At 56.6% G+C, this 15090-nt stretch overlaps 1 protein-coding gene across 10 annotated transcripts in view; it reads right to left on the bottom strand.

Annotated features, from left to right (window-relative positions):
- SH3PXD2A (SH3 and PX domains 2A) overlaps positions 1–15090 on the bottom strand; it is a 240037-nt gene that overhangs the window by 54442 nt on the left and 170505 nt on the right. For 6 of the 10 annotated variants that reach the window (XR_004522555.2, XM_033842081.2, XM_033842077.2 and 3 more), the window contains one exon: positions 3709–3840. Coding sequence is in view for 9 of the 10 variants with exons in the window: in XM_033842081.2 (XP_033697972.1) it covers positions 3709–3840 (132 nt within the window). In the remaining variant the exon portion in view is untranslated. Of the gene's footprint in view, positions 1–3708; positions 3841–4688; positions 9096–10144; positions 10576–10618; positions 10664–15090 lie in introns of those variants that run through there. The other 4 variants (XM_033842084.2, XM_033842085.2, XM_033842083.2 and 1 more) reach the window with 3 other exon arrangements.

The raw sequence follows: 15090 nt of genomic DNA, 5'->3' as shown, positions 1-15090 counted from the left end.
ATATCCCCACATCCTCCCCTGGCTCCTAACCCTGAGAGAAGGAAACCATCCTGGAAAGTTGGAAGCAGCTTTGCTTAACACAGAAATCAGAGCAACTGGGACCCTGCCAGCACCATTCTGCCAGAAGTTAGACCAGATTTTGCCTCCTGGAAGGTAAAGCCAATGTGGTCTTTGAGGTGTAAGAATGTCCTACAAAGGTGCTCTCTCAGGCGTTGTTGCTTATGTCAGGGTGGAGGGGTTTTCAAGGACAAGACAAAAATGGTCGGCAAAGCTAACAAAGTTGCTAATCTTTCTGCTAGATTTGTCCTTGATCAATGAAGGAAAAGAGTCCTTTTCTGGCTGGGCCCCAGGCCCACTGTTTGATCAAAAATGCTTTCCCTGAAGCCACTCAGGTCCCAACACTGTGGGTGTCTTTGACTTCTACCCATTTACATTCCCTAGAATAGGCTTGTCCTTGGTGTTGGGTATACACCACCCTCAGGTAGCCCATGTCTGTCCCTGACCCACAGCATCACCAGCTCAGTGATGATCCCTCCCAGGATCAGCCCATTCTCACCCCTCCCCACACTTCCTCTGTATAAGGGAGAGATCTCAGCTGTTGGGACTTTAGGGAAATGACTTAACCTCTTAGCCTGTTACTTCAGCCACAAAATGATTAGAGTGCTTTCTACCACAAGGGGTCATTCCATGATGCCAGTAAGATGATGCATGTGAAGTGCATGGCCTAGACCTGGTGTTTACTGTTTACGATGCTGAATTGCCTTTCATCAGACACATCTCTCTTTAGACCAATGAGATTACAGAGCATTGGCACAAGCACACTTCCAAATCCCTCAGGGGCTGTGGTCCCTGCCAGAGGGCTCTGATGAGCAAGCAGAACCAGAGATGGCTGGGTCCCTCTTTGAACATTCTACGCGAGGGGCTTTCAGCCAAGCGAGAAGGGGACACAGGCAGAGTCCTGGCTCCCAGCAGGCAAGGCAAGGCCCCAGGAGGCAGGGTGGTGCTAACTGGGGCTACTGCCCCAACAATTTAAGTGGAAATGCCTCAACACACCCACCAAGTCCTAAGGTCAAAGGCATTACAATTGGGTCTTTGTTCCAGAGTTCAAAAGCCTCACTCACCACTCCTTCCAAAGCCAGCTTGCAGGATGCCCAACACACCTCCCCTCCCCCTGCCGTCAGCCATCCAGCTTCCTTGAACTGGGAAACCACCCTCCCAAGGATCTGCAGTTGGCCCTCTTCCTTGCTCCCCTCCACCCACTTAGTTTCTCTGGTTACGCTGGTTGTACACTCTAGGAGGCCTCCTTGTTTCTGACAGCAACAGACGGTGTGGGTTTGCACCATGGACACAGCACTCCAAGGTCCCCGTGTACATATCTGCTGCTGAGCAGCTGTTTCCATCAAGGGGAGAGACACAAAGCCCAGAGAATTGGGAAGGCCACATTCAGGGTTCTGTCTACCCAACACCCAGGGCCCTAAGGAGTCTCCCAGCCTCGGAGCCCAGATCTGGGAGGGGGCTTGGGGAGGTCATCTACTCCAGGCTCTGTTTCCAAGCAGCCACAAGACTGTCTCCATTTTACAGAAGGGAGAGTTGAGGCCCAGAGGGAGCAAGGGGCTTGAAGTCACCCAGCCGGTACATGGTAGTGGGCAGAATCCTGCTTCTAGAGACGGCAGCTCCCTCAGAGGATCAGTGTACCAGACTGGGCTTCTCTGGGGATTCAGGCTACCCGAGCCCCCTCAAACAGCCATCGGGGACTCCTCAGGAGAAGGAGGTGCCTAATACTTGGCAGCCTGCCACAAAAGCCCCACTTCGTCAAGGCTCTCCCTCCTCCACTCCTAGGCAGGGTCCTGGATGTGGGGTGGGAGGCAAAGGGAAGCAGGGAGTCTGATAACAGCTGACTGCCTTTTGTGTGGGGTCTCCTCTTCAGCCATCCTGGCCAGTGGCTGATACCCAGAGACATGGGGGCTCACTCCTCCTGCTGCTTTAGGGCTATACAGCTGTGCTGGTGACACAAGGCAGAGGGTCCCTAAGCCAGACGTCTACTTTTGAGCAGCCCTGACCTTATATGGAAAAGCCGACACGCCTTCCTTTGGAGCAAGCCCCAAAACAAACATCTCTCTCTCTCCTCAGTGGGTGTCTCCAATCCCGCCATTAGAGAGCCCTTCCTCTGGGTCTTGAGGTGCTTAGGGTTCCTAGGGCCAGGCCCCTCTGACAATGCAGCTTGAGTGGGGGCGGGGAGGTGGGGCTGGTACTGTGACAAAGGCTGAAAGCCAAGCGGTGCAGGAAGGAGACCAGTGTGGGCACCTGGGGTGAGGGGCCCAGGCCTTTATGCTCGTGACAGCCACCGCCAACCAGGCACAAGGGCAGAGCCTGCCACCTCTGAGGGGAACAAGCTTTGAAGACTCCAGACCCAAGAGGGCCGTAAGTCAGGTCTTTGTTGGCATCACGGCCCTGTTCTCAGAGAGCACAGCTCTTGAGACTCCTGCAACAGGAACCTAATCTCACCTCCCCCAGGAGGCCCACTGGGATTTCCTCAGTATCTCTACAGCTACTTGCTGCCCACAGGCATAGGAATCAGGGACCCAAGAACTGTTCTGTTCTGTTTTTGACTTCAGGTGACTCACTTCCCCTCAATTTTTCTGTGCCTCAGTTATTCTATCTATAGAATGGGCACAGACAGCCTTTGATCTGTCTTCCTGTCAGAGCTTAAAATACTGGAGAGGAATAGAGTGGAACAGGAAAAGAAGAACAGGCCCCTCCCCTCTGGGAGTGTCCTCCAAACAGCTCAGAGAGGCTCCAACGCGCCCGCATGCACGGGGGCCTTCCCCCACAGCAAACCGAAACCAAAACAGAACACCCCAGGAACCAGTTCAAGCGCCAGCAGGTCATAAGCAAACTGATGATGGATATCCTGGGCCAGAGTTCATCCCTGGCTCTGCAGGGGTCACACACGCCTGCACCTCAGACCGACGGACTCAGGCCCTCCTCTCTCCACCCGAGAGACCCCTGCTGCCAAGGGCACTGAGGCCTACACGGTGAGAACCTTGGAACTGGCAGGCCCCTGAACAGCCAAGACAAAGCCTCAGTTCCCAATGACAGGGCGGCTGCTGCAGGACCCTCCCTGGCCCCAGGACCTGATTTCATCCCCCTGTCTGGGCCCTCTTCCCAGGGCCTGGCGGCCTTCAGCTCAGCAGGGGGCAGTCAGCTCACCGCCCAGACACTAGCCAACCTCCACAGGCCTGACCTTTCCTCAGACAAGCCGCCTGAGGACCCGGGACCCCTACAGTGACATCATGGCCTGCCTTCCCCACCAACCAGCCGGGTCCTCCCACCCCGGCCTTGTCCCCAATTTGGAACATGGCCCCAAGGGGGAAGCTGCTGTAGGATGCCCCTGAGCTGGGAGCAACCTCCCCCGGGCCTCAGAGGGCACAGGGACCCTGAACATGGGCTGGACAGTCGTGCCCATGCTGCCACCCTGTCCTTGCATTAACACAAGCCAGTTAATTACCCCGAGTGGTGGAGACATTCTTCCACCATCAGGCAAACTGCTGGCCTGCAGCCCAAACCAACAGGGGAAACTTCAGCCTCCTCGGCCCTCTCCCCGCCAGATGGAAATAACGTATAGCTGCAGAGGTGGGGGAGGAGGAGGGGAACAAAAACCAGCCGGGCTCCTCGCCCGAGTGGCCGGCCAGACAGCTGGGCACTCACCGCTCTCGTTCTTCTCGATGACATCCACCACCTCCCCGGCCTGGAGGCTCAGCTCCGAGTTCTCCTGCTTCTTATAGTTGGACACCACCACGTACTGTTCCAGGATCATGGGCTCGGCGTGGGTGTCGGCACCTGGCGAGGGCAGAAAGCATGCGGTGAGCCAGCGGCCAGCCATGGCCCCGCGGCCGGGGCGCCCCCTGTCCATCGGCCTCGGGGGAGGCTGCTCGGTCGCCAGCGCCGCTCGGAGGGGCCGCCCGCAGCCAGGGCTCGCAGCTCGCCGGGCCCCAAGGACAGGCCATATAGCAGGGCCCCACACCGGCCCGCTGTGCCGCGGGGACCGGGGGACATGGGGAGCCGGGGGCCAGCGGTGGGGGGCGCGGAGGGAGAGGCAGAGACGTGACAGAGGCCGAGGGGACTCAGAGGAAAAAGCCTGCGGCCGCGATGAATTAATCACAGCCCGGCACGAGGGAGAGGGAGTCGGAGGAGAGGCCTGGGGCGGACGTGGTCTCTCCGGACCCCTCGGCCGCAGGGGTGCGAGGCGAGGGCCGCAGGCGGGTGGGCGGGCGGGTGGCCCATGGGGGCTGAGGCCGGAGCAGAGGCGAGAGGAAAGGCCAGGCGAGGAGGAGGGCTCGGGCCTCTCCCCAACCCCTGTAAACCCAGAGAAAGAGAGTCAGCAGTCCTCCCCTTGGGCGGGAGAGGGAGAGAGCGGGAGAGGACGGCTCCACGGCAGGCTGGGCCCAGGCGAGAAGTCAAGAGGGTTTGAGGCCGCCAATCACTGGGGTTTACTCGCAGCCCTTAAATAGAAACACATGAGACCCATCGAATGAGGAGCCGGGGGTGGAGGCAGGGGAGGGGGAGGAGGGCCGAGACTGTTTACTTGAAACCCAAGAAGAAAGTCCCAGCGCCAGCGCTGGAGAGCCCAGCTCGCCCCCCGCCAACTTTTCCTCAAGTTCGGCTCCACTCCTGCCCCTCGGGCTTACCAAGGTGCGGCCACTGAGCCCACGGGCCTGGTCCCCCGGGGACCAGCCTCAGGCCCGTGCCCCCAGGCCCGCTTCCCGACGGGGCATCGTCCGGCCTGGCTGCCGCCCTCCGGCCACATGGAGACCGACTCAGCCTCCCTCTGCCTTTAAGCTCTGCTGGGGCTTGTGGTCAGGCTCCCGGAAGCCACCAGCTGCCCTCTCCTGGCAGTTTCAGGAGCTTGAGGGGTCAAAAGGTGGGGCTAAGCAGGAAGAGGGCAGGGAGCGAGCAGCTTCTCTGTCCTCTTTAGCCACTGAATCAGTGCAACATTTATTAAGCAAACGCCAGGCTGGAAGGTAGACAGATTGGGTGCCCATCTCGGCTCACTGGCTGTGCGGCATTGAATGTGCTGCTGAAAGCTCTCTGCGCCTCACTATTACCATCACTAGAGTGCAGTGGGGACACAGCACCTAAGATAACACATGGCCGGCTAGGAGCTGAAAGGATCCATGAACCACAGACCCACTGGTCACCTCCTACAGGAAGCCTTCCCAGATCCCCCTCTCCATCTCCCCGGCATAGAGGAATTCCTAGCATACTTCTTAGACTCTGTGTCTATCACCCTGTACATCTACCAGTCTCCTGAAAGGCTGGGGGCTTCACACCACCAGCCTGGCTATAGAAATGGCTGAGAGGGTCCCCCCTTGGTGCTTCAGCCTGTAGCTACCTTCCCCACATGCCTGAGTCTAACTTGGCAAATGTTCTGTGCCAGGCTCATACACTGTCCCATTTTGTCCCCACAACAACCTTGTTACCTTCCCACTTCACAAAAGACACCTCAGAGACCCAGAGAAGACAAGAGGCTTGCCCCGGCTCACACAGTTGCTATGGAGAGAACCAAATTCACTCAGTGTTTTAGGTTCAAGCCCATCTCTCTTTCCATTACAGAACTGTCTCTGATTTGTTTCCAGACATCCCATTCTCCTAGCACGATGATCCTCAACTTGGTCCCACAAGATATGGGGAGCTTCTAAAGTAACTGATGCCTGAGCCCCACGCCCAGAGATGCAGACTGAATTGGCCTCAGGTATTTTTTAGACACCCCCTCCTCTCCCGTGGTTCTCATACACAGCCAGGGTGAGAAACGCTGCTTGGATCTTTGGGTCTTTCTGTGCGGGAGGCTCCATCCAACCTAGGGTGGGGTCGATGGAAGGGAAAGAAACCCACTGCACCTGGCAACTTTCTCCCATGAGGTGCAGCCCCTGCAGCCCCAGCTCAGTCCTTTGGAGACCCAGGAGGGACCCTGTCCCAGCTGAGGCCTGCCACATGGATGTGCACAGGCACTGCCCCAGGCAGCCCATCCGAAGCCAAGGTTGTATTTCAGGCCAAAATGCAACCAACAGCTAGGCAGCAGGGTGGGCCTGGCTGTGCACTCAGATTGGGCCAGCTTCTGTGCCTACCCCTGCTGGCTGCACAGAGGCAGCGCTGGGCATGGCGCTGACAGAGACTACCTCCCACTGTGTCCCCGGGGAGGGGGGGCTGGTAGTGAGTGCACCCAGCACAAAAAGGGCCAGCCCCTGCCCCTGTGGGACACAGGGGCTCCCTTTCCAGTTTGTGGGAAAGGAAAACTCAAGATACAAACAGAAGACAGGAGTTCTCCAGCCGGTTAGAGAGCTTCCAAAGCCTGAGAGCCCAGATGATGCTGACAGTTAATAGCAAGCTTTCATGAGTGCTCACTACCTAATGCAGACCATATCTGAGCCTCGGAACAGCCCAGGTGTAGGCCCTTGTTCTGGCCCCATTTCACACACAGGCAGACTAAGGCTCATGAGGCAATTTTCCTAAGGTCACACAGCTGGGATGGAACCCACGTCCTCCTGACACCGCTGCTTGCGTCCTGACTCACGTCCTGTCTGTGGCCTATAGACAGCCACTGACCCCGAGGAGGGGCCCTGCCTCATCCTACCCACCCCACATCTGACACATAGTTGCTGCTTAAGAAAGACTGGAGTGTGGGTTTCTTCTCGACTCTTGTAGCATCTGTTGACCAGACCACAGTGCCCACTGGGGGCAGGCACTCTGCAACTGTTGGGGAAATGGATGAATGAATGGACAGATAGATGAACAGTGATTTAACGGCTTGCTTTGAGCCAATACGGATAAACTAGGCAGGGCCTCGCCTCTGAAATCTGGGAAAACTAGAGAACTAAATTCTGGAAGGGAGAAAAAGGGGAGATGGGGAAACAGAGGCAGGGAGAAACAAGGAGTGATGGGTTTGTGGCCAAAAGCTGCTCGAGAGGATAAGCGGGGTGCTGGGGAATGGAGACATCAGGTCATTTTAATCCAAGCCAAGGAAATCTGAGGCAAGATTTCAGAGGGGAAAAACCCATATACTGCTCCCACCTCCACGCCGCCCCTTGGAAATTGGCCTGAGCTTTCTGAAGGCTGACACTCTGGGACACAGGTAGAAAAGTTAAGAAAATGTACTCCAGGCATTCCAGAGCACAGAAGACAGACAGTAGCACACAGCCTAGGGGACGGACAGATGGACACACAGGCAGACACTCTGTCTTCCTCACTGCCCTCCCCTCCCCCAGCACAAGCTCACGCTCTCTGGCATCTACCTCTTAGGGTGTTGCCTGCCCAGGGCTGCTCGGACGGGTGTGAGCTGGGAGCAGGTATCCAGATGAGAAAACACTCGGCAGGCAGGCCGGTGGGTGATGTCATCCCACAGAGGCTGCTCTGGATCCCCTCCCAGCCAAGGCCTGGAAAACTGGGGGCTGAAGGAGTCAGCCCGAGGGAGGGGGAGATGCAGTGGAGCGAGCCTCCTGTCTTCAGATAGGAAGCGTTTGGCAGTGGCATGGAGAAGGGGAGTACTCCTTATAGAGAGAAGAGTCCCTCCCAGATTGGAAGGGGACTTTCTGTCAGGGTCTCATCCATCTCACCTTTGTGCCTTTCTCAGCCCCTGGCTGGATCTGCTGGGGCTCTGGCAGTGCCCCAGAGCCCTGCCCCACGCTTGCCTCACACCTGCATTCCTCTAGCTACCAACTGGATGGACCCCTGGCTCCTGCCTGCCAACTTAGGCTTCTAAATGAGGCTTTTGCTAAGTCAATCCACTGCTCCAGCACCTTCACTGGGTCCCTGCTGCCTAAAGAAGAAAGGCCAAATTCAAGCTCAGTCTTTCTTGACAACCTGAGCTCCCCAAGTTCCCTGACACACATCTCCTCTGATCCAGGCAACGTTCATTTATCCAACACACAGATATCAAGCACCCACTGTGTGCCAGTCACACTCTTCTATGCTGGTTCTTATGTCCAAGCCTCTGCTTTAGCTGTTCCCCCTGCTGGGAATGCCAACCATCTCTGCCCCTCCAGGAACCATCCAATCACTCAGCTACAGTGCTTGCTCCTGTCATGCACTGGATTTTCTTGTGGGGCACTGCTCCCCAACCAGATCATATGCTTTAGACAAGAGTCTCCCTGATGAGGGTAGACAGACGCCTCAGGACTGGAGCCATAGGACACGGCACCGGACACAATAATTGCCTGAGAGTCGTGACGCGAGAGCATCAGACTGGAGTCTGAGGGTCTGAGGTCCAGTCCTGCCTTGTCCTTATTAGCTCTGTGACTCTGCAGAGGACACTTAACCTCTCTGAGCTTTAGCTTCCTCATCCATAAACAGGAACAATAACAGTACCTACTTTGTGGGGTTGTTCTGAGCATGGTATAAGGTGATGGGGTTAATGCCCTATGTAAACTGTAGACTGTTTATAAAGCAAACAGGAAATGGGAGATTTGGGGAGGAGAGGAAGGGCTTAGGTTCCTCTGAAGCCTCAAAACCAGCATGCAGGGGCTTCCCTGGTGGTGCAGCCGTTAAGAATCTGCCTGCCAGTGCAGGGAACACGGGTTCGAGCCTTGGTCTGGGAAGAGCCCACATGCCGCGGAGCAACTAAGCCCGTGCGCCACAACTACTGAGCCTGCGCTCTAGAGCCCACGACAGGCTGAGGCTGCGTGCTACAACTACGGAAGCCGTGCTACTGAGGCTGCGTGCTACAACCACGGAAGCCCTTGCGCCTAGAGCCCATGTTCCATGACAAGAGAAGCCGCCGCAATGAGAAGCCCGCGCACCGCAACAAAGAGTAGCCCCCACTCACCGCAACTAGAGAAAGCCCGCGTGCAGCAACAAAGACCCAATGCAGCCAAAATAAATAATTTATAAAAAACAAACAAACAAACAAACAAACCCCCAGCATGCAGGTCAGGGCAAGGGCCACGGTTGCCAGGAGAAGCGGCCATGGCTCTGTTCCTTCTCATGCTTTTCTCAGACCCCACCTCCTGGCAGGCAGCGAGCATTTGCCAGCTGGAGAGCCGTATCAGAACCCCCAGGGCCCACTTATGCATGGATGCCAGCCCAAGCAGCCTGAGGCCCCTTATCCACAAGGATCCCCAGCGTCAGCCCCTTACCTCTGAGTGTCCAGTCTCGCTGAACTTGCCAACATTCCAGATGGGGAAACCAAGGCCGGCCCAGAGTGACGTGGCAACTCGCCCAAGACCCCAGCCCTGGTCTGGCGGTTTCCCCCAGCCCACGTGGCCTCCCCTCAGGCTCTCTCTCCAAACAGCTGGGCTCATCCTGAGAAGCCAATCCCTACGGTGGCCCCCGTCCCAGGCTCCCCACGCTCTCCATGATCCCCCAAACCCTGGGTGTCCCACCAAGGTCCCTTCAGTCTCTCACAACTGATTCCTCCCAGGCCAGCCTCAGCCTGCCGGCCTCTCCATAGGCCCTCGGGCAGCCAGGCTATACGTTTGGTGAATAAAATGTATTGTTGTGGGCCAAGTGGGCTCTGGCTCACTGTCTCGGGAGAGGGAAAAAAGGGACGGGAGCCCAGTGATTAGCTCAGGCCGAGGCCCTCGTCACAGGCAACATGAGAAGGATGACTGCGAGGGGCTTGGGACAGGCAAGAGGTCCTCTGCCTGCTGCCTTCTCCTCTGCCCCGCCCACCCAGGCTGTTCACCTCCCGTTCCCTGCCTATGGCTGTGAGGGGAGGGGCTGGTCCAACCCACTCCCCTCAACCTCTGACCTTTCTGTTTTCTCCCCCAACCCCGACCCTCACCTCTGCTCTCAGGTTTGGGCTGGGGAAGGAGGGCCAGGTGGCACTCACAAAAATGGAGGGGCTTCTAGAAGACCCTTCTGGAAATCCCTTCCCTCTACCTGATACCATGTCCATCTAACAGCTGAGAACACTGCTGTCCAGGTTTTTCTACCATTGTCCAGTAAAACCAAGGCTAAAGGTAAGCCTCTGACCTCTGTCCCAGCTCTGCCCAGACACAGAGCCCAAGCCCAAGTCCCTGAGGGCTATGGGTGCCCAGGAAGCCCAAGGTCCTGAAGCCCCGAGACCAGAGGCAGGTCCCAGCTCTGGATCCCCGGGGTGTGGGGGCTGCGACTTCATTGCAGTTACGAGACTCCCCACCCCCCTACCCACCGCTGCCTCAGCTGGGGTGTTGGAGACTTCAGCTCTCCGCCTCGGGTTAACAGCCTTGAAGGGAGACTAATCATCTTCAGGTGGCCCATCTCACGGGGTGGAAGGTGATGGGAGCCTCAGCACCACCTGAGCACCTTCTGTGCCCCAGGCTCCTGGTGAGATGCTGCCGCATCTGCTTAGGGAGACTCGAGAGGTTACGTAACCCGAGACCAGGACGTGGCAGAGCCGGGATCTAAACCCACACATTCCGGGTCCAGGGTGCATTTGCTGACACACTGTGCTATGTGGTCATCACCCACCAAAGGGCTCCAAGGCTGGATCTGGGACCTAAAAAGGGTTGGAAGGAAGGCAGAGGGGACGGCCGAGAAGACGCCAACATGCTGACAAAGAGCTGCCACACATCACAGGGCACCGGCTCCGTGGGCCTGCATGCCAGGGACACACATGTTCACACACATGCACACCAGGCAGTACCTGTCACGTTCTTCTTAGGAGACTCAGCCCAGCTGGAGAGCCACACTTCCGAGTCCCCCGAGAGCAAGCAGCAGCAGGAGAGAAGAGAATCAGAGGAGAAGAGAGAACCGTTAGGCAGGCAGGAGGTCCACACTGGGCCGAGTGGTTGCAGGCGCTGAGTCGGCCGCGCGGGGCGGAAGGCGGGGGAGGGGAGGGGAGGGGAGGGGAAGGGAGGGGAGGGGAGGGGAAGGGAGGGGAGGGGAGGGGAAGGGAGGGGAGTGATTTCCTGGCCCTGGAAGTGCTGCTGGGCGTGGGCCTGAGTGATTACAGAGGAGCTGGGACACTGCTGGCCAGGACGGGGATAATGAGGTGTCTGCAAAACGCAGGAATCCTCTGGAGCACAGAGAATCCTACACGATCCGGGCCTGGAACAGGGCCCGTGGGTTATCGCTGCCCTGGAGAAGGCAGCCCGGACCTTCCCCCCTGGCCATGTGGGTGGCTGGCCGTGATCCTCACCAGGCCGGCACGCTCAGCAGCGTGGGCCTGGAACCTTAAACGTCAGGTCGGGGAGCCCAAGGCCAGTCTCCAGCCACTGCACCACTGGGCCTCAATGTCTTGTCCAGCCCTAAGCATTGAGGAAGGCAGACAGGCCCTGGCAAAATGCAAGGAAGCCTTGTTTTAAAAAGTCTCACACCCCAACTCCAACCCAGAAGAATGGGGGCCTTTAGCGACCAGAAGAAACGAGGGCTCTCGTCCAGGCTCAGACAGCCACGTGTGATCTGGGCCCCAGGTTCCTCATCTGTGAAATGAGGTTAAAAGTTGTCTTCCTGCCGAGAGGGAGGAACCATGTCAAAGCACCTAAAACAACTTAAGATCGTGAGATGTGATACGGTAACATCATGAGGCAAATAGCTCTTAGCCTAATCAATGGTGTGGACATTTCTAGAATATCAGAGGGTCAACACGTGATGCTGACAGTTTACCTACAGTGAACAGTGGCTCACTTACACCCAGGTCCTTGAGCTGGGAACACACCTTTTGCCCCAGTTTACAGGGGTGGGATCTGAGCTTAGACAGGGGAAGGAACTGGCCCAAGTTCCCAAGAGGCCAGAGTAGCAGAGCCAGAAATGGAACCAGGTCTGGGACACCCCCACTGGTGCTTCCTCTGCTGAACTGCTCACTGCCTCCAAAGGAGAACAGCGTTGGCTACAGTGGCTACAGCGAGAAGGAAACGTGGAGATGCAAGTCGGAGAGGCAAGCCCTTGGGCTGCTTGCCTGGTGTTGGCCAGGAGAGCAGCCTGATAGATAGTAATGGTAATCATCACAGCAGCAACACTTATACAGCATCTACTGTACACCAAGCCTTGTGCTGAGCACTTACATAGAGTAACTCATCTGTTTTTCATGATAAACCTACAGTGATAAGGAACTCCCTCCACTTTGCAGGTGAAGACTCTGAACCAGAAGTTAAGTAACTTGGTCCAGGTCACGCAGCTAGTACAGTGTTCATCTCTTGTGGTGACACAGGCTTCAGGCCTCGGTCTGATGTCGCTCACCATTTAAAGCACCTAACTCTCCCTCGCTCAGCAAGCCACCTTCCGGTTGCAGGCTGGCTCACCATGTAGACCTGGGAAGCCTGGCCCTTCCAGCGCTCACTGTAAACCAGCAGAGTGGGGATCCGCTGGAGAGGTGTGGCGCGGCCTCTGGAGTCTGTCTGGATCCAAATCCAGGCTCTGCCCCTTTGATAAAGTTACTTAACCTCTCTGAACCTCTTCCCTGGGCATATCCCATGGGCTTGGTTCAATCAGCTCTGGGGGGCAGCAGGAAAATCAGGCTCCTGGAGTTGCAAGGACGAGAACCAGATGGCATTTCAATACTAGACGCATCAAGAAAATGCTGGCGCACAGAGACACTTCCCACAGACACTGGGTCAGCTGGAATTGGGGGTAAAGGGATTCTGGGGGACTACACCCACAGACAGGCATCCTGTGGCCAGAGTCTCTGACCAGGCCTAGCAGCCAGAAGCCTCCTGGGACAGCGGGAGCCACGCTGGCCCAGCTCTCATGCCCTGGCAGGGCCGAGACAAAGCAGACACAGTCCGAGGCTTTCAGCTGCTGTGGTTGAGGTGAGGGGGTCTCAGTTCAGAATGTGGGGCTTCACTGTCTGGTGCCAGATCTTGCTGGGGTTATGACTCCTTGATGCTGTGCCCCAAACGTAGCCAAATGGCTGCCACCCAGCGAGGCCATCCTAACGCCCCTGGGCAGGCCTAACGCCAGACCCATCCCAACACCATCTGGCCGCACCCAGCCCTGGGCTGAGCCAACTAAGAGGTCGCCCACACCTCTCTCCATCTCTGCTGGCTTCGTTACTTTGTACACTTCGCTTCGGGTTCTTCGGAAGGAAATGTTTTGGGAAGTGCTAATGTCCGTCAGTGAGCCAAGGGAATTCATTTGGCCTGGGCCTGGAGGACCCAGGAAGATGTGTTCTGCTAAAAGAGGGGTCGACGGACTTCCTGTGTAGGGCCAGAGAGCCAATATTTTAGGCTTTGTGGGCCACGTGGTCTCTGTCGAGACTACTTACCTCTGCTGTTACAATCTGTAGAGAAATGAACGAGCTGTGTGCCAATAAAACTTTACTTACAAAACCACATGGTTGGGGTTTCCCTGGTGACACAGTGGTTAAGAATCCGCCTGCCAATGCAGGGGACGCGGGTTCAAGCCCTGGTCTGGGAAGATCCCACATGCCGCGGAGCAACTAAGCCCATGCACCACAACTACTGGGCCTGCGTGCCACAACTACTGAAGCCCATGCACCCGTGCTCCGCAACAAGAGAAGCTGCCACACTGAGAGGCCCGCGCACCCCAATGAAGAGTAGCCCCCGCTCGCCGCAACTAGAGAAAGCCTGCACGCAGCAACAGAGACCCAATGCAGCCAAAAATAAATTAATTAATTGAATAAATTAAAAAAAACCACATGGTGAGCTGGGCTTGGCCTGTGGGCAGTGGTTTGCCAGACCCAAGGCTGGGAGATGAGGTTGTCAGAGAAGGGGAGCTGCTCCAAATCCCCAGGGGAGAGAAGTGGAGGCTGTTGGCCCATGTGGACCAAATGCTCCCGAGGCCTTTGCTGCTTGGTTGGTTTTTTCAACAGTCATCTTGAAGGGTCCGATGCCCTTCTGGGCCTTTCGGGTTTGGGCATTTGGGCAGGCCACGGAGGGCAGACAGGAAAAGATCCCTCAGCCTCTGGAAACCGAGCCCCCACTCCTAAATGTGGAACAAGCTGAACTCATGCCCACCCCCTTCCCCCCGCAATAAGCAGGCCTTCCCTCTTTCCAAAGGAAAATGGGAAGCGGACCAGAAACGAGCCTGTCTTTAAAAAAAAAAAGCCTTTTTAAAACATGATTTATTTCCCAGTCCCCTGGATCCGCAGAATTAATCCAGTTCCATGGCTCCCACCCCAAATTTCCCCCCTTTGGAGTGCCTTCTCTCCAGCCCAGGGTGGGAAGGACCCCCCTCTGCCTCATTGCGATGAACAGAGGAGTGGCCCCCTTGGCTTACAAACCCTGGCCCCTCGGCCAGGAGGCAGACATGGCTGCTGGCTCAGGACTGGGAAAATGGTGAGAAGGAGAGACGGGGCAAAGGAGCAAAAGACAGGCGCAGCCAAATGAGCAGCTGTGAGTGACACAAACCAACTGCTTCCTGCCCTCCCTGCGGTCTCGACCCCCCTCTCTGGTGACAGAACCAAGGGCCCTACAGAGCAGAGTCACGGGGCCTGGTGGACAGCAAGGGGCGTGAGACTGGGAATCTGCACAACTGGTTTTGCTGAGAACTGGCTGTGTGACCTTGGGCAAATGGCTTGACTTCTCTGGGCCACATCTGTAAAATCAAGCATTTTGGGCCCACTGATCTCCAAGATACTTGTTTCATGTTCTAGACTCTTCCAGTAGTAACCTGCTAGTCTCCATAATGCAAGTACACCACAGTAGAAACAAATCTTTCCAGAGAAACAGACCACCTTTCCAGGGAAAACCACTTGAACACACGCTCAATATAGGAGACTCAAGTGAAGAAGTGCCACAGTTCGCTCGGGAGGCACATGAGACAGAGGAACTGGAGCAAGAATTTTTTAAAAATCTTGGTTCTTGCCCTTGCCCTCTCGCTTAGCTCACTGATTCTGGGGCATTTAGCAAATCTCTGAGCCCCTTTTCCTTCTGTGAAATGGGGATAAAAATATCTACCATGTCTTTTTCGTTGTAGGTCTGCTTTAAGAGTGAAATGGGGCTTCCCTGGTGGCGCAGCGGTTGGGAGTCCACCTGCCGATGCAGGGGACACGGGTTCGTGCCCCGGTCCAGGAAGATCCCACATGCTGCAGAGTGACTGGGCCCGTGAGCCATGGCCGCTGAGCCTGCGCGTCCAGAGCCTGTGCTCCGCAATGGGAGAAAAAAAAGAGTGAAATGGCCTAGTGCCTGTGAAAGGTTTTGGAGGGATAGGAATTAG

Source organism: Tursiops truncatus, chromosome 16, assembly GCF_011762595.2.
Source record: "Tursiops truncatus isolate mTurTru1 chromosome 16, mTurTru1.mat.Y, whole genome shotgun sequence".
Lineage (NCBI taxonomy): Eukaryota > Metazoa > Chordata > Mammalia > Artiodactyla > Delphinidae > Tursiops > Tursiops truncatus.
Note: the sequence above shows the minus strand (reverse complement) of the source record. Positions and strands in the feature narration are given on the sequence as shown.